This window comes from Meriones unguiculatus, chromosome 8, assembly GCF_030254825.1.
Source record: "Meriones unguiculatus strain TT.TT164.6M chromosome 8, Bangor_MerUng_6.1, whole genome shotgun sequence".
NCBI lineage: Eukaryota > Metazoa > Chordata > Mammalia > Rodentia > Muridae > Meriones > Meriones unguiculatus.
This window is the reverse complement of record NC_083356.1, coordinates 122029869-122054010: the sequence shown is the minus strand read 5'-3', so window position 1 is coordinate 122054010 and position 24142 is coordinate 122029869. Positions and strand designations below refer to the sequence as shown.

General features: G+C 45.7%; 1 protein-coding gene across 1 annotated transcript in view; it reads left to right on the top strand.

Annotated features, from left to right (window-relative positions):
• LOC132655976 (myosin-IIIb-like) overlaps window positions 1-24142 on the top strand; it is a 56073-nt gene that overhangs the window by 16493 nt on the left and 15438 nt on the right. Inside the window, exons 2-4 of the mRNA XM_060390537.1 lie at window positions 9479-9634; window positions 23023-23119; window positions 23762-23878. Of these exons, the coding sequence (XP_060246520.1) occupies window positions 23033-23119; window positions 23762-23878 (204 nt within the window). The 5' untranslated portion in view covers window positions 9479-9634; window positions 23023-23032. The remainder of the gene's footprint in view (window positions 1-9478; window positions 9635-23022; window positions 23120-23761; window positions 23879-24142) is intronic.

Here is a 24142-nt window from a genome sequence, read left to right as displayed (position 1 = left end):
TTATTACCCAAACTCCTCGATTAGATTTGTATAAGCCTAGACCCGGTTTAGTTAGGTGGGTGATTTATTAGGAGATGGCAGATTTTTTAACAACAAAGAGTAGCTAATATTGTGGTCCAGTGATCTCTCCCAGAAGTCCGGTGCTGCAAATGTGGTCACAGGGAGGTGTGGGGCCTCTCAGAGGGCACCAGGCCAGGAGGGCTCCTCTCCCACGAGTGGATTGCTTCCTGCTAGGTGAGCCCACAGCATCCTTCCTTTGGGGGAAACCAGTTTGGAAACAGAGAATTTCCTCCCAGGATACAAACCTTCTCTTGCCTTGATCTTGGACTGAACAGTTTTTAGGAGTGTGAGAAAATACATCTCTGTTCCGTTTCATCTAGCCCCTCTCAAATATGGCGGCAGCGGTGCAGCGTGGACTCATGGAGGAGGAGGCTTACGTGGCACGCACTCCCGCCCATCCTGCTTAGCTCGCATCTGCCTTCCTCCCAAGCAATGGCTTACCACAGAACCAGCGTTTGTTGAGTGTGTAACATGCAGCGATCAAGGTGTAACCCCACTGCCTTATCTGGTCTCCCAACCATCCTGTGTCCACTACGTGTGCGCTACCACTGCCCAGCTATCTTGGGTTCTTGAACAGCTGTCATCTCCCTCTGTGTGTGACCTACCATCCTGAGGCCATCAGTGAAACCGTTGGGGATGTGTTAACGTAATAGACCACTAGGTCCCCTCAACCCCAATGTTGATGTCACTGGATAGCATCTGAGACTTACAGAGGGCCCCCGCCCTTAGCTGCTTACCTGATGCCGCCTTCAATATATTTTAAAAAGCATCCTGATTTATCATTTTTTTCTTTGTTTCATTATTGTAAAACTTTATGAAACTATTACCACATCAGAACATGGGATTTAGAGAAACTTGAGACTGTGTTCTGGGCTGGGGTCACTCATACTTGGCTCAAAGACAAACCATCTCCACCAATGCCCCCCCCCCCCGATCCCCACCTTTGAAGTGAGCGCTGGGTCTCTTAAAAATGGATTTGGCAGCTTCTGGATTACCTTGTCCTGACTCACATGTTTTCTGCCATCCTCCCCTTGTGGAATCAGCTGCCACGGCCCCCTCCGGTGCCCGTCATCTTCATGGACTGCTTCAAGCAGATCTTTTTTTAGTTTTCACTGTAAGACCTCTAACGGAAGCCACGGTTGGCATCTGATCTTCTGGTCAAGTCTAGGGGATCTCCCGCCGGTCCCGGCCATTGCAAAGACCCAAGAGGCTTTGACGAGGGAGCTGCAGGAGACCTTAGCTCTACCGAACAGTACTGATGACAGCTGCTCTCCTGTCCCCTGAGGGAGCGGTCCCAGGACCCAGTACTCCAAGGACGATCCCACCTTCTCTAGCCCTTTGAACTAGAGGTTGGCATTTGAAAAGCGACTCGTGAATTAGTTGCTATGGTGATGAAATGAGGTAATGGCTTGCCATTTTTTTTTTCTTGATGGCCTGACTACATCACATGAGTTGGCTCAGAGAGTGAAGAGCTTGCTGTGCAAGCAACAGGGCTTAAATTCATATTCCCAGCATCCACATAAACGTGGGACCCAGTGGTCCACTCCCAGAATCCCAGTGCTGAGGAAATGGTGGCAAGAGGACCTTTCGGCCTTGCTGGCCCTTCAGCCAGCCTGCCTGAATAGATGAGTTCCAGGTTCAGTGAGGTAACTAGTGCCCCCGGGATTGAGAGAAGCTGAGGAAGACACCTGACGTTGACCTCTGGCCCCCACATGCTCACCCAGGGATGTGCATTCGCACACACATATGCACATCATGTGTACATGCATCCTCATCATGTGCAGACACAGAAATAGAAATGTCAGCTTAATTGCAAAGTGCTTCTCATGAAAACCTCGCTAAGGTAGTAAGAAACATGGTGGCCCAGGACTACTGGTTAATGCCCTGAAAATGGCCCAAGCCCTAGGGTATAAAAGTTGAGATATTTGGGCTAGGGAGCTATCTCAGTGGTTAGGGATATTCACCGTGTGAGCCTGGAGGCCTAAGTTCAATCCTTGGAACCCAAATAAAGATTTAAAAAGAGAACCAACGCCACAAAGCTGTCCTCTGACAGCCACACATGCACTGTGGCAAATGCTCTGAGGCATGCATATGTGTATGCACATACACACACACATATGCCAATAATAATAATAACAGTAATAACAAACTCAACTTATTTTTTGAGATCTTCCTTAGCTGGGTATCCAGCAGAGGGCACGCTTGTAATAAGACATCCATTCCAGAAGGTGGCAGCACCACCAGCAACAGTAAAGCATTCACCTCTCCCAGCAGGCCTTCCTATGGCTTTTTCTTAGACACACTTCTGTTTGCCCCTCATCAGTGCCCATCCTGCTGCTTGGCTGGCCTGCTGAAAGTGGGGTTGTTCCTCAGGGCTCCCCCAGACGGATTCGGCTTGTTACCTGTCTGTGATACACTCTATCCAGGGACAAGTGGTGCTTGAGGATCTAAAATTTTTGTCTGCACGCCTGAACACAGCCAGCGATTAGTCTGGGTTTTTCTAATTATTTAAAATGCGAAGGGATCAGAGATGGGGGAAAATGAACGGGTCTCTGCATTGGTGGCTTTTTCTCCAGCCAACATCTCTGGGGTGGTGTGTGTCTACGTGCGGCAACTGGGCCTTTGCGAGGCCTCTACTCCTGTGAATGGATTGTCTTCAAGAACAGTGCATCTTCTTTACGTCTGGAGATAGAGCCTGCCCTGTGTGCTCTAGACTTGATGGTTTGGCTTTAGACCACCCTGCATGTTTTCTTTCCTCTCCTCTTTACCTTATTTGAGTCATCAGGAGAGGAGGGAAGTTGCTCTTCATCCTTCAGTCTTAGAGTTGTGGCAATGTGACGATCTTTCTTTTCTCCTCCACTATGTCATCTTGCTCTGTTGGTGCCAACAGCCAAACACTCAGCTCTTTCTCTCTCTACCCCTTCGCCTCCCCAGCCAGGGACCTCAGGCAGGATGGCAACCATGGTGGGAGCACAGTGGTATGCAGGCAGGCAGGGCGCTGGAGAAGCAGCTGAGCATTCTCTATCTAGATCCTCAAGCAGTGGGAAGAAAGAGACGCTGGGCCTGGCTTGGCCTTTTAAAACCTCAAGGCCCACTCCCAGGAATGCACTTCTTCCAACAAAGCCACACCTCCTAATCCTTCTCAACAAAGCCACACCTCCTAATCCTTCTCAAGTAGTGCCACTCCCTAATGACTAAGCAGTCAATATATGAGCCTTTGGGGGTCGTTCTTATTTAAACCATCAAATCTGCCCTTCCTATCTCCCAACTTCTTCACAAACTGTTCTCATTACAGGTCTGCTTCAGAGGGAGGATGCTCCTCCCCTCCCCAACCTGAAGCAGCCCTCCTGCCTTCTCAGAGCTTTTCGCAAATAAAGAACCTTCCACTCAGATATCTGCATAGCTGCCAGGCTGAGTTTTCAGCCATACGTCTCATTTACTTGGTTCACCTCCCCACCCCAGGCATGAAGTTAGCATGTAATTCCAGGTCTCAACAGTAAAACTTCAGCACATCAATGAAATGTGGCTAAATATTCCAGCACACACAAGGGGGGTTGTTCACTAAATTCATATGAGCAATGTCCTTTCTTCCTTTCTTCCCTGCCTCCTCCCCTTGAGACATTAGTCACTTTGGGAAAATGCCTGTGTTCGTCAGTCTTGTTTTCCGGAATGGAAATTTTCTTCCAGAGCTCCAGGGGCTCTGCTGCTTAGCCTATAATTACCATATCCTCAGGAGGATTTTCTCCTCTTGCCAGTCAGGCTTCTGTGTGATGATGATAGGAACCTCATGGCTTCAAAGTGAGTCATGGGCCAGGGGAATGTTTGCTCAGATCAACATTGTTCTGTGTCCTGTACCAATGGGGACACTTAATCTAAGCAGCAACCCTCAAGAAGGCAGCAGACAGTCTCAAAGACAAAATAATAGACAAAGAAATGAGAGGAGATGAAAATCGTGAGGTTTGATGTAGCATGATCCCACGGTGTGGGAGAGGATTGCCCTCCTCCTGCTTTTTGTTTTTTGTTTTCCAAGCTCTTCGGTATTTTTAGTTCTTGCCTTTTCAGCTGCTGTCTATCAAGTGGGCTTATTCATGGGTAAATCTTGATTCTTGGTAAATGGCTTCTCTGCACAGGCATCTGGGTTTTGGTCATGAAATGTCAGGTCATGGAGACAATGCAGCTGCATCTCCAGGATATCACTCCTCTAGTCCCCACCCCACTCCCTCCTCCAGCTCCCCAGTGTCAGAGCCTAGCATGGCTCCTTGGGTTTTGCATGTTTGGGTTTACTGCAAATAGCAGCAACAACCTATTTAATGTGGGAACACAAATGAATCCTGAAAATTAATCTTCAGCCAAGAAAGCATGACGGAAAGTACTAGAACTTCAAGTCAGGTTCTGAATGGATTTCCTTCAAGGCTGACGCATGCTCAATTTTTCTTCTGGTCGGTTTTTCTATCATATTCAAACTGTCTACTGTGGCCTTGTAAAGACAGGGCTTCTTGCTGTACAGGATATAAATACAATTTTATTATATTTTGCTTTGTATCCCTTACCACACACACAACAACAACAACAAAAACAAAACATCTAACCTACTTAAAAAATGAGAGAAAGATCAAAAGAATACAGCAGTGAAAGATTTTACTTAGGGTTTAGTTTTCCTAAAGTCAATTAATGTTCAATTTTATTTTTCCTTAAGTGAAAGATTCTAGGAAGAATTGACTTGAGCCAACCATTTCCCGAGTTTGAGAAACTGTCTTCTATGGAAATAATAGCTTATGAATATCTCAGTGACAGTTGTGGATTCGTGGGTCTTGTCTTGGTCTCCTAAGGGGAGAAATCTCTGTCCCTCACTCTAAAGACACAGCACTAATCAGAGGTTACAACAGAACTTCTAAGATGACATCTGTGGTGTGTGGTCTACTGATAGCAGGAAAACAGGAAAGGGAAAAAAATGTCTATGGCCAAGTAAGCTTGGAAACATCGACTCAAACAAAATTAAGTCATTTTAAATATCCCAGTGCTCATTAAAAACAATAAAAAGCTTCAATGTATTCAAACACATAATGAACCCCAAACTTACTTGGTTTAGGGGATCACTAGTATTCCCTAAACTTTGCTTATCAGGAAACTATTTCTTTTCTTCTTTCAATCTCTCTCTCTCTCTCTCCACCCTTCCTTCACCTTAATAGAATACCACACATGACCAGCACTTTAGCTAACTTACCTGGCACTGGCTGATCTCCATGTCCCATGTGAGGGATCCGTGTATTAGACATCCTTTGTAAACCCTGCTTAGGCCCTGGCTGGGGAGAAAGTTCTGCAGCTGGACATTGCAATCCTTGGCTTAACAAAGACTTCTGAGATGAGTAAGTACATTCAGCTGTCTTAGTTTCGCATGTTTGCCCTCCAGGACTGAAAGAGAACTCTCTCTTGTTGTGAAAAGTACATGGAGGTTACCCATTCTGAGAGTCAGCTTTGTCTTCATCCACTAACTGTCTGCTTGGAAATGACGAGCTGAAAGTCTTGAGCAGGAAGAGTAGGCCATCACTCTTCAAAGTCTTAAGCAATAATGATGATTCCTTGGTTAGATTTGGTAAAGGGAAGAAGGACAGTATTTGCCCATAGGTGCTCAAAAATGGTACCTGGAGAGGTGAAAGTGAGTGTGCTGATGGTTTCCTGGTTCCTGACTACACTTATCTGGGGTCTCGTGTGGACATAATTGATCTGTTCCCCCATAGAAATGCCTTCTGCCTCTTCTCCATAAACCTAGTTCATTCTAGTTCCCTCCAGCCTGGCTCAGGTCTTGCCAGCTCCATGATGAAGTTTCTAAAGTGTGCTCCTGTGAAAGCTAGTCCAGAGCCTCCTCACTAACAGAATGACATCAAGTCCTTCACACTGGAAAATGAGAATGGAAAATGTTGGTCAGGTGTCACGGTATATGCCTATAGTTCTTATATTCTGGAAACTGAGGCTGGAAGATTGAGAGCTTGGAGGTCAGCTTGGATTGCAAAACAGACTTAAAAAAAAAAAAGCAAGCACGCAAACCCAAAGAAAGTTGGAGCTTCAGGAGATGGTTCATTTGGTGAAGTTTCTCCGTCAAAGGACATGAGGACCCAAGTGTGAATCCCCAGCACCCATGTAAAAAGGTGGGGCAGCGGTAAGCCTGAGGAAGGTGGGTTCCCAGCTCTTGCTGGCCAGCCTGTCTAGCCAGTCAGAGTGAGCTCCAGGTTCACTGGAGACATGCCTCAAAAAATAAGATGGCGAGCAATTGAGGAAGGCACCTAAGGTTGACCTCTGACCTCCATACATATGTGTACATGCAGCCATGTGCACATATGAACACACACACATGAAGATGTATACATACTACACTACACGCACACACACCAGAAAATCTTGATCCTTATGGCTCTGACACCCTGTGTTTTTCTGTTTTTGTTTATTTTGTTCTTTTGTGACAGGCTCTCATGTAGTCCAGACTGACCCAGAAGTCACTCTCATTCTGAAAATGACCTTGAACTTCTAATCCTCTTTCTTTTAACTCCCAAAGCTGGGTGTCTTGCTGAGTGTTGGTTTTTTTATTTTCCTGTTATTTGTTTTCTCCCTAAATATATAAGCAAACACCAGTTTTTACTGTCTCTGGTCTTTCCAATTAAATTTATTATAGACGCTGGAGGATAAATATCATAATTGTTCATGCATTAGGTTTACTACGTCTGATTCTGGTGCAGCATAATAAATGTTTGCTGAGTAAAGAGAACGAGATGATGCCCTGTAATCTCACAGACAGAGCTTTTGCCTCTGTCTGTCAGTGCAATGACAATTCCTTTCAGACGTGAGCTTTGCCCCCCTCAGAACAAGGTATGCAGGGGTGTTTGAGAATTAAGGCTGTGCTCGCAAGCAAGGTCTTCCTGTCCTTCCCCTAAAAATCCTCCCCGCGCAGCCGAAGGTGCCGCGTGCTGTTTAGCATTCCTCCAGCTTCTCCTTGCTGATCCCGTGGTGTGTCACTCCACCCACTCCAGCCCGAGAGGACTAACTTATCGTCTTCCGGGGAACCGTGCCCGCCATCTGATATTTGGATCGTCCCAGGAAAGGGTTCACGTGCTCCAGTCTTCCTCGTCGGACGCTCTGGCTCTGATATCCATGCGTTTTCTCTTACCCACTCTGGGATGTAAAGCAAGACCCTCTCCAATCTGATCTTGCCACTTGTTGGAAGCCTTGCTTTGCCGGGAGATGTTGGCATCCGCACTGGGTGACTAGACATCTTCAGCTGCTTCCCTTTCCACTGGGGACATGCTCGCTAAGGTCACCCAGAGGACTCTGTCTGAAGGCCTGTCCTCATGACCCCCCAGAACATACGTCCCCAAAAGGAAGGTAGAGATCCATTCTGCTCATTGCCCATTCCCGCGCAGTGAAGTTTTTTATGGTGTGACCTCGTCCACATTTGGCCTTGTCCCGAGTCCCTCTGTGTGAATTACTGGCAGCAGTTAGCTGGGAAGGAAGGCTTCCCTAGTTCACTCTTTCTTTTCTTCCTCTTAAAAAGAAAAGACATTTTTATTTAATATTGGAGTGTGTGTGTGTTTATGTACATATGAAGTGCTGGCTGAGGCCAGAAGAGGGAGTTTGGTTCCCTGGAGCTGGAGTTATAGGCCGTGGTGAGCCCCCGGATACGGTGCAAGAATCAGAACTTGGATCCTCTGTAAGAGCAGTAATCATGGAGTCTCTGGGCAGATCCTGGATTAGCGTCAGAGCCCATCCCCTCTGAGGATCCAGGTCTGACTTCACCAGCCCTCTGGAGACACATGGCTATTTTATTTTAGGGCTTTTTATGGTCCACACTTACGCCAGAAGAGAAGAGCATCTCCTGGTTACCCACCAGACAGCCCTCTTGAGCTCCTTCTCTTCCGGGCAAACAGTGACTGAAATGTGTTTTCCCTTGACAGTCGCACAGACACATGAATATACATGGGATCCAGGGGAGTGCCCTCTCGCCCCCCACCCCCACCCCGTCCCCCCCGGGAAGACAACAGCAGCCTTTTGTGAGCTTGTGTGCTGATTTTGTATCGTTGCTAGGGAAAATAACAGGCTATACAAATCGCCCTGGGCCTATAAAAGTCAGATGATTGATTTCTCCCTGTGGCAAGGTGGAGGTGGTATTTATAGTTGTGGGCATCAGTCTGGAGACCTTCTGGGTGCTGTTGGGCTTTTCTAGCTGCAAGCCCCAGTTCTAGGAGCCTTCAAGCCATCCTCAAATGGACTGACTGACCCATAAACAGGAAGGTTACCGTTTATCCTTTGGGACTGGAAGGTAAGGGATGGGAAAATGTTTTGAAGTGAAAATTGCAAAGCTTAAAGCGAGGTGTAAATCTGACAACTGGGATTGCTGTGAAGAATTCAGCTTAAATGCACTGTCAGAGACACTCAGAGGGTGCGGAGCTTGTAACTGTTTGTTGGGGCTTTGGGCTGCTGCTGGGAAAGACACAGCTGTTGGTGACATTGAGTGGGCAGAAGGGCATTCCGGATTTATCCTGAGCCTCCTTAGTTAGCTCAATACTGAAAGACGCCTTAACTTCCTCCTCTGATTCAGGGCAGCTACTCAGAATAGAAGGATGGTGATGATTGGAGTGGTGTTCATCAGATTCCATTTCAGTAGAGATTGGCAAAATCGTCCTAGCACAGAGCGTGCAGCCACACGCATGGAGTCACTGTTTTCTTTAGCTAGGTCATTGAGGAAGCCAGTCCACAGGTGAAGGCTCTAACTACTGCAGAGGAGTTCAAAAGGAACCTGACTTTTACCGTTGTGAATGGACTTTTTGTTCCCACTTTGCATAATTCCATCACAATTCAGCAGAACCGTGGGCTTTGAGCTTTCTGTTATGAGGCTTTTCATTCAGAAAACATTAGATCTCAATGGCTGTGCTTTTCTGTTTCTTGCAGGTTCGTTTCTTTCTTTCGTTCTTTCTTTTCTTTTCTTTTCTTTTTGCAAGATCCTAAATGCATCTCCTCAACCCTCCCACCAATCAAATAAGAACATCTGCTATATGAGATATATGAGATTTAGGTGAGGTGATAGGTCTCAATTCTATATGCTCCTAAGTAAACTTCCTTCTCTTGAAAATGCTTTTTTAAGCAGTCTACTTTTTAAAAATGTTTTAAATACTTTACAGTAAGTTGAGGGTAAATAATGAGCTTTTATTATTTACTGACTAAAATGTAAAGTAGATTTCTGATATTTTGACTTATTCAATTCATGCAATTTTTCTAATTTTTTGGTACATGCTTCAAAGGAAAGAGCTGTATAGGGAGGGCTATGGTCAAGTATATCATCATGCCTGCTTGCCTCCTCTCTCCTACATTCCTAGGGAAAGAGAATGTCCAATGTTACACTTTAGAATGATTTCTTGATTTTTGCAAACAGGTGTCTTATTAAAGATTTTGAAAAGCGGCCTTTGGTCACCCATCTCTTGGACCACCCATTCATCCAAGGAACTCAAGGCAAGGTTTTGTTTCTGCAAAAACAGCTGGCCAAGGTGCTCCAGGACCAGAAGCGGCTGAACCCTGTGGCTAAAACCAGGTACGGTTCTCTGTGTCACTCTGAATTCTTCCCCTGGCTGTTGAGAAAGAGGAGCAGACTGTGCCTTGGTTTGTCCCACCTTTTCGCCAGTAGCAACCACACCCTTGCATTTTCAGAGTTTCATTGGTGGGTCTTTAATTAAGCATGTCTTGTGGATGAGTTGGGGATTCAGAAACAAACTGCCCATTTGCATCGCTGTGACCAGTTTCTCTCAAATGACTGGAATCCCACTATCCTCATATTCAGCTCTTAGCTCTCATCAAAAACATAGTTAGGAAATTGTCTCCTGTGCCAATGAACTCAAGGCTCTTCCCCACTTTTTCTTTTAACAGATTTAGTGTGTCTGGTTTTATGTTGAGGTCTTTGATCTGCTTGGACTTTAGTTTTGTGCAGGGTGATAAATATGGATCTATTTTCATTTTTCTTCTTGTAGACATCCAGTTAGACCAGTACCGTTTGTTGAAGATGCTGTCTTTTTTCCATTGTATGGTTTTGGCTTCTTTGTCAAGAATCAATTATCCATAGGTGTGTGGGTTTATTTCTGGGTCTTTTATTCTAGTTCATTAATCCACCATTTTGTTTCTATGCCAGTTCCATGTAGTTTTTATTACTATTGCTCTGTAGTACAGATTGAGAAACAGGAAACAGGATAGGAGCTCACCACAGAAGGCCTCTGAAAGACTACCCGCAGTAATCAAAGCAGATGCTGAGGCTTTTAACTAAACTTTGGGTAGAGTGCAGAGAATCTTATGAAAGAAGGGGGAGATAGAAAGACCTGGAGGGGATAGGAGCTCCACAAGGAAAGCAACAAAACCAAGAAATCTGGGCCCAGAGGTCTTTTCTGAGACTGATACTCGAACCAAGAACTATGCATGGAGAGAACCTAGAACCCTGCACAGATGTAGCCCATGGCAGCTCAGTATCCAAGTTTGTTCCTTAGTAAGGGGAACAGGGACAGTCTCTGACATGAACTCAGTGGCTGGCTCTTTGATCACCTCCCCCTGAGGGGGGAGCAGCCTTACCAGGCCACAGAGGAAGACAATGCAGCCACTCCTAATGAGACCTGATAGGCTAGGGTCAGATGGAAGGGGAGGAAGACCTCCCCTATCAGTGGACTTGGCGAGGGGCTGGGAGGAGATGTGGGTGTGATTGGGAGGTAATGAGAGAGGGGGCTACAGCTGGGGTACAAAGTGAATAAACTGTAATTAATATAAAAAAATAAAATAAATTTTAAAAAATGTAATTAGCTGGATGGTGGTGGCACAGGTGAGGCAGATGGATCTCTGTGAGTTCGAGGCCAGCCTGGTCTACAGAGAGAGGTCTAGGACAACCAGGGCCACACCTAGAAACCCTGTCTTGAAAAATTGAAGTAAATAAAAATATAACTTCAAAATAGCCATGGCTGCAATTATATGAAAAGGCTTTACCTGGCTGTTGCAGAGCAGGGAACATATATTGACTATATGAACACGCCATGGAAAGAGTGTATGTTAAATGCCAGAGGTTTTTCCTTTGATGGGCTCTGAATCCTTCTCTCTTTGTTAAAAATTCTGCAGAATTATTTTAGTTTTGTTTCTTTTTTGTTTATGCTATCTGAAGCAACCAGGACTCATTCTACATGGCTCTATCCCTCTCTGTCACTTTTAAAGGGCAGATTTTGTTTGAAGGATGTTTATTTTTAGGAGGTGGGAGCAAGTCTTTAAAACTCTATTCTGTGTGAATCTCTAACAAACAGATCTTTGATTTCTGTCCAGAGGGTGGCAGAATTTCTCTTTTAGAAGAAAAAAAAAAAGTAATTGCAAACAAAGCTCCCCTGCTCAGCAATTACTTGTTTTTTATGAATCTGGCCAGAATGCTGATAAGCACCAGTCCAGTATTATTAAAAGAACATTCAGAGTGCCAGTGGTGAAGAAATAAAACAGCATAAGTCAGTTCCGGAGATATCCCTGTATTCTGCAGAAAACCGTTTACAAACCTAAAAGCCAAAGCCAGGCCTGCCGGAGACGGAATTTCAAGGTGACCGTGTTGAGCTGATTTTCTCTGTTGTCACAGGTTTCTGTGGAGGATGATGCGAAGCAAACATTTTCCTATCTGTCCCCCTGCCGTGGCCATTTCTGTCTCTGGCTAGCCGATAGGGCAGAGAGATGCAAACTTGTGCTTCAGGCCAGGGGAGCACCAAGCCCTCTTTCCTTTCGTTTCAGTACACCAGCCTCCTCCACGCAGTCACACTCCACCAAAATAAAGACAAGATACAAACACCGTAAGGCAACCCTGAGGAAACCCAATCCTTAAGCGTTTAAGTTAGACCCAACTTCTATCTCGGTTCCACCAGAGCACCCTTATCCAGTGGCTTCTAAGACTTATCAAGCCCGGCGCTTCTGCCCTGTTTTGCCTGCATGGATCTACATTCTCAATTTGAACACTTCTCCCCCTACCGCCCTCCACCCTTAGAAAGTCATGATGCCATGCATCCTCAGGCTCTTGCTCTCATTGCTCTTTGCCAAATCTTTTGATGTTAAAATCGTGGTAGGTGGTAAAGTCTCCTCATGGGCCTTTGTAATCTCCAGTTTCATTCTGTTCTTTGTGTTCCTTTGAACCATCATTTAAAAAAAATACAACCTCACAAATACATATCAGAACGTTGAACAGCCCCTTCCTTAGGAGGTAGGAAATGAATTCCAAAGGGAACACAGTGTAACTGATACTAACTCTGCCATGACTTCCTCCCGGGGACTAGCAAGGTGTTGGTTGCATAGATGTTTCTGAACCCACCAGGAAAAGCTCTCAGCTGTCGTTTCCAGCTGGCTAGCTGTGGCTTTCCACTCAAGGTGGAGAAAACAAAGAAAAACAGAGGTGAGAACACGATGAATGAGAAAAAGCCCCTTCATTTCTCACCAGGCGGGGCAACCCGATGGTGAAAACCACAGGCTTTCCCAGGTTTGGGTTGTAGCTCAGCTGCTTGCTGGAGAAGTTATTTAATTTTTTCTCCTTCTGAACTCTCTCCTATAAAGTGGGGATTATTTTGATTGTGCACTGAATCCATACATAAAAGTTTAGGATGGCTCTGGCTATAGTGTTATCTGTCAATACATGTTGGTCATAGGAAAACAAACAAACAAACAAACAAACAAACAAACCTATGCACAATCTGCTTAGAGTCCTTCACTTCTTTTTAACATTGGGGTCTTAGTTAGGATTTCTTTTGCTTTGATGAGCCACTATAAGTAAATTGGAGAGGAAAGGGTTTATTTCGCTTACTCCTGCTCATCATCAAAGGCACTAGGGGCAGGAACTCAAACAGGACAGGAGCCTGGAGGCAGGAGCTGATGCAGAGGCCATGGAGGGGTGCTGCTTGCTGGCTTGCTCCTTATAGCTTGCTCACCCTTCTTTCTTATAGTACCCCAAACCACCAGCTCAGGGGTGGCTCCGCTCAGAATAGGCTGGGCCCTCCTACATCAATCAGGAATTAAGAAGTTGTCTTCCAGGTTTGGCTACATCCAGTCCTGTACAGGCAGTTTCTCAGCTGAGGTTTCCTCTACTCTGATGACACTAGCATGTGCCCAGTTGACATCAACTAGCCAGTACAACTACCTTTCTTTTGCCCTTCATCTGTGAAAATCCATCTTTTTAATCCATCAGAGAAGATCATGAAAATAAACACTTCAGAGGCACCAAAGGTTAAAAGTATTGATTTCTAGCTCTTTCTCAAAATCAGATTTATTCATTTATTCTTTGTAGAAACATTTACATGTGTAGGTGTCAGGCCCTAACCTGAGCAGAGGAACTGTAAAGGCAAACCAGATCTGGTTCTTGATAAAATGCTAATAGTCTTTGCACACATAGACAAGAATCAGATAACAGAGCTGTTCTTAACCTGTGGGTCGGGACTCGTTTGGCAACCTGTGATCTCTAAAATATTTACGTTACGATTCCTAACCGTGCGAAATTACAGTTATAAAGCCACAAAAACAGTTTTATGGGGGGAGGGGGAGAATCACCACATCATGAGGAACTGTATTAAAATGTTGAAGCACTGGGAAGGTTAAGTACCACTGAGGTAAGAGCACAGATATCTAGATAAGGAAGGCCCGGGGAAGACATTAGAGAGAAAAATCAAGCAATTTCGCCAGGAAGTGGCTGAGCTAAGATTTAAACCTGGCAGAGCTAGTGGTTTCACATTTTCCTCCTGCCGCACGACCATCGTTGCAGAAAAATGAGTCTATCATCCCAGCTCCAATACTCTTGTCTCTTCTGTCTTGTTCAAAAAAATCGTAACCGGTAGGGTCATGGGCCTTGAGCATGATCCTGAAGATCAAATAGGAGACAGATGGGAAGGAAGTTATTGGGGGGTGGAGAACAATAGCCAGGAGCACGTGGGCTGGAGAGAGAGTGGGGAGTGCTGGGAACTAGCTGGCACCTTGGAGTTGTGTGTGGGCCAGGAAGGGAAGAGGAAGAAAGTAAGGGAATGATTTATAATAAAAAAGAAGAAAAAGAAGAAAGTAAGGGAAGGTCAGGCCCGTGGACCTAAGGATGTCAGACTTATGACTTAGTCTCTCTCTCTCTTAGCATCTTGAGTATCTTGTGATTTCTACTGATTTCAGTGTAAACCAGGGCAGGGATTGGAGAGAATGAATTCCGAGTGATGGACACTCATTAACTAAAGGATCAAGCCTTTGCCCCTCCCCCACTGCTCAGGCATCAACCTGGCTGTGAGCGGGTACTGCGGGCCAGTCGTTGGTCACAGGATACGGGACCTTCTTCTCTGAAATCTATACGAAGGGACCCTCACTTTGCATTCTGGGCCTGAATTTTTCTTAAAACCCCTATCATGCTGTCTGTGTGTGGTGTTACCAACTCTAATAAGTCTCTCACTCCAAAGGACAAGCTGCCTCGGTATCCCTCTCAAATATCATCAATCCCAAGGACCCCTAAGAGGCAGAAGATAGTGCTAAGTCAAGATTCCATTTGGAAGTGGTCATCTTGGTTATAATAAGCAGATAGGACCAGCATTCCAACGTGTAGGCATCACGGGGGCTGGGTTACAATGCAGCAGAGAGCACGCCATGTGGGCTTGAGATAGGAGGCCCATCTTAGCTCTTGTGGGCATAGCTCTTCTGCATGCATCAGCTTTACGGAGAACCAGAGCCTGAGGCAAGCTTGTTTCACTTCCTGTCTACCCAGATCTATATCCCCATAGCTTTAGGGTTCTAACCTATGAAGTTTCATGGGGATCCACAGGCAGAAGCAACACCAGATCATGGAGATTTGGTCAGTCTCATTCCACGATGTTGATGATCTTGTACACATAACACCTCCAGGGGAGCTAAATTTTCCCAACAACATAGATCTAATTTAGGCACAATAGTTAAGACTCTAAAATTTTCACCCTCTTAAAGAAGATAGGAATTTCTTAGCATCTGTAGACAACAGTTTAAGGCTACATGTCTCTCAACTTGTCCGAGGAGATGCTTTCAAGCAATTTCATTTTTTGATGACGCTGGCCCCTATCTCCCTGACCTTCGAAAGGTCTTCCTTCCCCAAACTCCTTTTGCAAGTCCATGAATTTATTACTATCACCCCGTATATGGCCTCACTGTTAAAGATCAGAGCACTAGACTTGAAAATGTGCATTTTATCACTTCACAAGAGTCATTAGGAGAAGAAAAAAAAAATCGCGGTCTGGAATGTGATGGAGACAGGGAAGGCCCTGGGTGGCTGCGCTGTGACCATGAACTCAACCGTGAGCCTCAGGAAAATGACAAGTTCTGGTATGTCCTGCCCCTGCAGGTGGCTAGGGGCTTGCTGGGATGACAAATGTTAAACCGTCAAATGCCAAAGGTCTACTCTAAGTATTATTTGCTCGGAGAATTTAGTAACAGTTATTTTTCCCTGTTATGCTTAATGGCTTTTTGGATTCTGCCCTTGTAATTTGCCTGGGGCTGATTAAAGCAATGACTTCACTTGTTCTGATTTCTTTTCAACCTGCAGTGGTGACCTTTAAAAACAGATTTCTCACTTCTTTCCTGCCAAGCTTTTCCCAGCCTGCCTTGCTCCTCCCCCTTCCACTTGCAAGTATGTTTGTGCACATATACACTGCACAGCCTGTATGGACGCCTGGTGTTCGTGTGGATGAAGCCTCCGGAGTGGTCACATGACATGCTAAGGATGCTGCCCGTGTGGAAGCTAAATATCTTCTTTTCTCCCCAACAGAGAAGAAATGATTCTGGGTCTTGATATAATCAGTATCATCTCCTTCCCACCGCCCTGCTGTGTGAACGAACTGATATTTACTTTTCTGCCTTTATCCCTGACTCTTGTTGCTGTCCGGTAGGAATAGTACCAAATGCTGTTTCATAGGATTGATAATCCAATGCCAATTTGTTAGAAATATGGCCAAAACTGCATAAGTGAAAAGTGGGCAGTTACTATAATGATTTCTGCTCAAATCCTTTACTCTTCTGGAGTCTATACGTTTGTTTGAGAACTTTAACCTTAAGTTATAGGTCAACATCTAGCTCATGGAGCCATGGGCTGCAAATGTGACTAGTATCTAGTCTATATTTGACTCATCATAGACTCAGTATGAGTCACGTGGGTGATCTGCAGTGGTTTGTCTTTTACTGGTGGTATTATTGTGATAGCTCTAGTCAGATAAAATGGTTCACTTTCTTTGACCCTGGGTTCAGAAGGTACACTGAAATGGAAATGATTCGGATGGAGGATTTGACATCACAGACTGGTGCTGTAACTCAGTGCTTTCTTTACTGTTTGGACCCACGAATTATGATGATAAGGAAATGGTCCCTGCTCTCTGTCCACGATTGTAGAGGCCTCGGGCCACTGTCTCTGAGCCTGGATCCTCTTCCTCATCCCCTCTCTTCCTTGTCTCTGCCCTTGCTCTCCCTCTATCCCTAGCAAACATCATCACTTCCTTTAAACATGGACTGTGATAGACATGTTAGTCTTTCTTTCTTCCTTCCATTTTCACCTTGGGAGGAAAGGAAGAGCTGTGATCTGGAAACGGAGGAAGAAGGGCAGAAATAATCTCCCTGATGACTCTGCCAGGGGGCAGCTGTCTAAAGAAAGACTGCAGGGCAGAGAGTATCTCTCGGTAGTGAATGGCTCGTGAGTATCAGGTGAGAGAGTCCACTCCCCTCACACTCTTGGGTCATGATTTAGAGTGCTTCCTTCTATCACTTATGTGATACCACATCCCACATCCAACCCCCTGTGTGGGGCTCCTGAACCCATTTGTACCCTCTATGTGGAGTCTCTGCTTGGAGACAGGAGTCTAAGGGGTTAAGGATGCCCTTTGGGTGAGAGGGAGACTCACACACAGGACTTACCTGTCATAAGGATGGGGCTGTTAAAGAGCACCACCCAAAACTGCTTCACCACAGCACAGCATAGAGAGGAGACACTATCGGAACCGCTTTAGTGCTCTGAAAAGCTCTCTTCCCACACGTGAGCGGTGCAGAGGAAGACTGTCCGCCAAAGCCTGCCATCGGCTCCATGCACGTCCATAGTTGTCTTAGAGATCTCAGCCCGTCTCTAGCTGTCTGCTCTTCAGATCCTTGCGTTTAGTGATTCAGACTAGCCCAGGTTTCTGCCTTAAGCTACAAATTTCATCACTGCTTCCTGGACCCTGAAGTCTGCATCCAACCCAGCCCCAGACCACACAGCCTGCCCTCTTAGCTTCAAACCCCACACGCTGCACACCTCATAAACACAAGCAGGAAATACAGAAAAAGGCAGTAGAGATGTTGATGGAACTTCAGAATGTCCTCTGAGCCATTAAAGCTGTACTTTAGCCAAGAGCACTCTTCTTAGAAGACACTTTAGTGACAACGATTGCTCTAGGCACACAGCTTACTCAATATTTCAGGACTTAAGTACTCATTTGGAACACACAGTATTTCTGGATGTTTATATGTGTATAAAGTATGTTAAAAGTAGAAATAGTGAGGGGCTAGAGAGGTGGCTCAGTGGCTAAGAGGGCCAGAGTTCTTCCAGAGGGCCAGAGTTCAATCACCAGCAAGCACATGGTAGTTCATAACCATCTATACAGGGATCTGATGCCCTCTAATGGCATATAGGTATACATGCAGTTAGGGCAGTGATACACACTAAATGAATACATCTTTTTTTTTTATAGAAATAATGGACAGCATGCTTTTCATGATAAAACAAAACAAATCCGCACTGTACTATGTACCTTTATTTAATAAAATGTCTTCTACTATTACCCCATCACTTTAATGTGTCTATTCACCTAAGATTTGGAATATTCAACCCTGTTGGGACCCTGCAAGCATCATGGTTGGCAGGGAAACAATCCACAAGAGGGGAAGATGAAACTCAGCTCAGCATGTTAGAGGCACCAGGTTAAAACTTCCGAAGTCTGATCTTGTGGTTTATTTTTCTTGCACATTTAAGCATAGTAAAACTTTAGAAAGAGGTTTTCTCGTGACAATAATGACACCACCAGCTTTGGGCAGAGCTACATCAAAACTCCCTTGCAAAGAAGCAAAGCACCTGTGGCCTTCTCAATAAGGACCAGTTCTATGGACTGGTCCACAGTGCTCAGGGTAAGGGCTAAGGAGGAGGGATTTGTAATAAGCATAGCGAGAGTCTGTTGATGAAGGATGCAGTGTACATGGGACCTCGTTCATAAGGAGGCTAAGATCACAGCACCCCTCCAACGCTCTTTGTGACCAGCTATTTTCTTCCTTTGCAGAACAACTGCCTGAGTGTTTAACAAGTCTGGTTCCTCCAATGCTTTTTCTAAGCTGTGCCTCCTACACAGCCCAACTATTTTTTGTTTGGTTGGTTGTTTTGTTTTTCTTTTTTTTTTTTCTTTTTCAAGATAGGGTTTCTCTGGGTAGCCCTGGCTATCCTGGAACTCACGCTGTAGAACAGGCTGGCCTCGAACTCACAGATCTTCCTGCCTCTGCCTCCCAAGTACTGGGATTAAAGGTATGAGCCACCACCGCCTAGCCAAGTCCAAGTATTTTAAAGTTGAATTTCTATAATTTTTATATTAAATTATTTGGCAAAAAAATGTTAGCAGATGCTGTTCTTAAGATTGGGCACTAGAGGGAGGATGAGAGTTTTGGGAAATCTGAATTTGTAGTTGCTAGTGAGAACAAACCACTTGGCTCAGGAAATCAGAAAAACAAAATTAAACCAAATTTAATTTTGTTGATTTTAACTAAAAGTAGACAAACGTAAGACTTTTAATAGCTTTTTCTACAGCCTAGGAATTTTTTTAAAAAAGATAAGCATTGAGATCAGTGTTTTTAACTCTCCAAGCCCCACAGGAGGGAAATGAAGCAGGCATCTTTTTTTTCAGAGAAACACTAATTGGAGAGGGCAAATATAGCTACTGGAATGTGTGTATGTGTGTGTGCGCGTGTGTGTTTGAACCAGGGCACTGGTCTTTGTCAGAGTGGGAATATCTTGCATCAGTATCTACTCGCCGGCTACAATCTTGAGCAAATGCTAACTCTGAGGACTAACTCGCCCATTGGTAGGAGAGAAGGTCAGACAGTGCTAATAGTAGTAATTAAAGTATCCTTTTCAGGTTGTTCTGTTTACATCATTGTGGGAAGATTTTTTTAAGGAGACGCAGGCTCACTGGCCTGACTTTCAGAGGTTAGAGGTGTATGAGACAGACAGACGTATATGCTGCCATAGCTGTAGACACTCCGCTGGTGGGCTCGGGAAATAGCAGCTTGGAGCCTGGCGGTGCACAGCGAGTCAGCTTTCTGCTGGACTCGGTTTGTTTCTGAGGCGGCATCTGAGGTTTACCAGGCTCTGCATCTGGAGCTGGCTACAGAAACGTCATGTAGCCTGAAGGACATTCCTTGCTCAGACCAGGCCGGTCGCGGTGGGAGGAAAAGTCCTAGGAGGCACACTGGTTTGCTGGGATCTCCAGTTCTCATCTCCTTCCCCATCTGCTGTGAGCTTTCACCTCCCAGAATCCTGAGACAGCTGCACAGGCTGAGGATTTAGCTGCCTTCAAGTGGCAGGGAGCGTTGGCTCCATCTTAACAGAATCAGCAATCTGGGTAATCCCTGTACCCCCCCCCCCCGACACACACCTCATGCCCTTGGAACTAGAGTTACAGAAGCCTTGTGAGCTGTGGTGTGGGTGCAGGAAATGGAACCAGGCTCCTCTGCAAGAGCAGCCAGTGCCTTTAACTACTGAGCCATCTCTTGAGACCCTTGCTAACTTTCTTTGTCAAATAGTTTATTTCACATGATTGCCGAGAATGACTAAGGGAATAGATAAGCTGACTGAAATTAATAAAATGAGAATTCAGTTATTGTATTAAAAAGTTGAGTTTTTTGTTTTTTGTTTTTTTCCTTTATGTTGAACTCTAAGGGGACAAATCTTAGGCTTATATAGCCGGGACTTGGGGCAGAAGCAAAAATGCAGATGGAAGCTCTTAGTTATAGCGGAAATTAGCATTGCCTCTTCTGTTCCTTTTTTATTTTTATTTTTTCTTTTAGACAAGGTCTCTTTGTAACCTAGCCTGGCTGAGAACTTCTTACGAAATCCAGGAGAGTCTTGAACTCATGATGCTCTTGCTTCAGCCTCCAAAGGGCTGGGTTTCCATGTGTGCCTTACCACACCTGACTCAAAAATATGCTTCAAGCCAATGTGATCTCTTTCTCCCTAAAAAAACAATTATTCTTTCATTTCTTTTCAAGGCAGGGTCTTTCTGTATAGGCCTGGCTGGCTTGGACCCCGTTGTGTAGATCAATGAGTCAGAGAGTGTCCTGCCTCTGCCTCCTGCGTGCTGGGATTAAAATCGTGCACCACAAGTTTTATTATTTCTAATTATGCATGTGTATGAGTCTGCGTGTGGGTCTGTGCACATGACTGCTCGTGCGTGTGGGGGGCGGCAGAAGTGTCAGGTCCCCTGGAGCTGGAGTTGAGCATAGGTGTTGGCAATCAAACTCAGGTCCCCTGGAAAAGCTGTGCACCATCAAGCACGGAGCCATCTTGACAGCCCCCAATTCATTTCTCCTTGACATCACCTACGTGTAAAGGCGCAGAAAGAGAAAGTGTTCCGGTTAACCATTCAGGAATGCTTTATATTCCTGATTTGATTAGGTTAAATAAAATAAAGCCTCGTTTTTATTTTAGACTTTTGCGATGAACCTGGCCCCAGTACTGGAGGTGATGAATGTATTTCCCATGACCCTTCTAATCCGAAACTTCCGGTGCTGGGGACTGGGGAAGGAAGACTGTAGCAGACTCGAAAGGGTTACACCACCTACTTCCTCTGTGTGTGTAGCAAGGAAGAGAGAACGCATGAAGATCCCATCACGTTTGTGCCGTTCTGTACAGCAAAACATCATCAAGGCCAGCTAAGGGACCCAGGGAGATACAGCGGCCTGCCATTCGAGGGTGACACCCTTTAAACTGTGATAGCGGGCATATGGCGTCACCCAGGGAAGCAGCCATTAGTGTCCTACTGGTGAAGTAACAGGACGTGGGAGGACATTCCACACGTATAATTTAATAGCATTCCGAGTCATGAAAGGAGTTCTGCAAGTTGTTGACTCCAAATTTTGATAAGGACCTAAGGATAGTACTTGGTACATTAAAAAAAAAAAAATCTCATTTGAATTTCTATACCTGAGATTGTACGTGCTTTCACAGCCACCTGTGGGACGGATTGGCTCGTCATGAGTGATTCCATTCCTAGACAAAGAGGGCCGAGCTGCTGCTGTTAAGGGATTTACTCATGATCCACAACCCTGAGACTGGGACCAGAGCTTTTAAACTGTAACCTGGCACACAGTCCCCTGAGACTGGGACCAGAGCTTTTAAACTGTAACCTGGCACTCCCCACTGCCCAACACCACATTGAGTTGCACCAAGGGAATTATGGGAAGGCCTGCTTAAACTGATTTTATTACTTAAAGAATCACATTTGGGGCTGGGATGTCACTCAGCTGGCAGAGTGCTTATGTAACTTCCGCAAAGCCCCGGGTTTGACTGCCAGCACCAGGCGAACTGGGTGGAGACGGGGTGGGGTGAACGCTTGTAATCCCAGCACTCAGGAGGCAGAGGCAGGAGACGAGGCAGTATGACATCATCCTCTGTTATCACATCGAGTTCTAAGGGGTCGGCCTGGGATACATGAGACCTTGTTAAAAACAACAACAACAAAACAAACAAACAAGTAACCAAAAACCAAAGCAAAACCGCACTTTGGACTACCAAAGGGGATTTTAGTTTGTAAGTTCTGGGAATACCAGGTAAGCAATGCCCCACAATAGGAAATTCTAAGTATGGGTCAGAAAGGATGGTCAGCAGTAAAAGCCTTTGCTTCAGAAGCTGAAGACACAGGTTTGACCCCCAGGACCCAAGTGGAAGAGGAGAACTGACTCCTGGAAACTGTCCTCTGGTTTCTACAGTGCTTGTGAGCACACGCGTGTGAATGCACATGTTAAGAAAGCGAAGTAGATACTGTTGAATAGAAAGCACATTCGCTAACTGAAACTCCCAGAATATCCTGTTGCCCATAGATGCATGGAGACATTTGACCAACATTTAGGGACAGGCTGAGAGGGTGTCCCCCACACTGGTCATCCCAGGAGAGGCGTGCAGACCACTACCAGCGCTTTGGTATTTACAACATTATTCTTTGAAATCTTCTGTAGTTTAAAAATAAGTCTGGGTGCTGGCAGACAGGGTGCGGGGACATTAAGAGAAGGAAGGCGCTTCGGTGGTAGCTCAGTGGAAAGTCTACGCTCCAGCAGGATGTAGAATGGTCTAAACCCGTGGTTCTCAACCTTCCTAATTCTGTGACCCTTTAATACAGCGCCTCATGTTGTGGTGACCATGAAGTTATTTCGCTGCTAGTTCATATCTGTGATCTTGCTACTGTTATGAATCCTAATGTAATCATCTGTAATGCAGGATCTCTGATATGAGACCCCCCAGGGGGTCCTGACCCACAGCTTGACAAACACTGCTCTAATCGAAAGTCCTTGCTGTTTAGTCTCAGGATACGAAGGCTTGCACCCAGGCAGACAGTGACCTAGTACCACAATGAGAAGGGGGCGGGGGGGGGGGAGGTACCTCCTGGAAGTGCCGAGGCTGGAATTCACAAATCAAACATCTGGTAAATTTGGTAGTGGGTCCATGTGGTAAATGTCTTCATTGCATTGGAAGAGAGACTTGAGCTTAGGTGTCCCCTTCCCCTGAGGGCTCCAGAGGCCAAGCGTGATGTCCGGACTGCCTTTGCTTCCAATGTCACCGAGGTTACTGGATATGTCAGGTGCTAAGTTCTCAAGTGAGCCGCCGTCCTTGCCTGCCAACTTCTGCAGCATTCGCTGTCTGCGAGCTGACAATCTTTGTGTTTCCAGGCATGAGAGGATGCATACCAGAAGACCCTACCGTGTGGAGGATGCCAGCAAGCGCTGCCTAGAGGATGACTTGGTCAACCTTGAGGTCCTGGATGAGGTACTGAATCCTAAGTAGACAACTCTCGTGGAGTTTCCCTTGGGTGGCCTGTCCCTTCTCCGGCCCTTCTCTACATTTCACTTACAGAGACAGTGCAGTTAATATCGTTCAGCTTTGGAATCTGAGAACTATAATAATGCCTTCTTCAGAATGCTTGCCTTGGCGTGGGCTGCTAGTTGGGCTGAACCTGTGTCTGTGGAGTCTAATGCTGTTGACCATAGTCACCAATGCGTAACACCACAGTGTTCAATTCCGCAGTCCCACAATCCAGACTCAGAGCGTTGCTTTTGAGAAATTCCTAAGGCTGGCAGGACAGCTCAGCTGTAAATAGCCTGAGCAATCGCTGCTCTTCCGGGAACCCATGTTCGGTTCCGAGCACCCAGGGCATCTGTCACGGACAATTAAAGCTAACTACAAATACAACCTTCTGATTGGACAAAGCCTGCCCCACCCCAGTAACAACTCAAATCTTCATTGGCTATCTCAATGCCTGTCAGCAAGTCTTAATTCGTGTCCTTGCATTTCTCGAGGCATTTTAGCGACTTGGGAATCGCTTAGCTTAGCATAGGCAGCTCGTGCAACCTTCCGCACCTCTGCCTTGACTGGCCACACCATTCTCAAGGCCAGGTCTCCTCTTCTTAGGATGCAATCATCTACTGGCTGCGGAAGCGGTACGAAGAGGCGCTGATCTACACCTACGTGGGGGACATTCTAATCGCCTTAAACCCCTTCCAGAATCTAAGCATATACTCTCCACAGGTGAGGACTGCCCAAGTGACTAAAAATCACAAGACCAGGTCTGGGGATGGAGCTCAGTGGGAAAGCAATTGTTTCGCATGTAACATGGCCCTTGGCTCAAACCCTGACACTGGGGGGAAAATGAAATAGGCAAATAAAATGAAGCGGCCTTGAGACCAGGTAACCCTTCTCTCGTGGCGCTGACACCCGGAACTGTAGCCAATAACTGAACATGAATGGGATTTTCATCTTTGGGGAGAAACTTCCTAAATCGAGGAGCAGCAA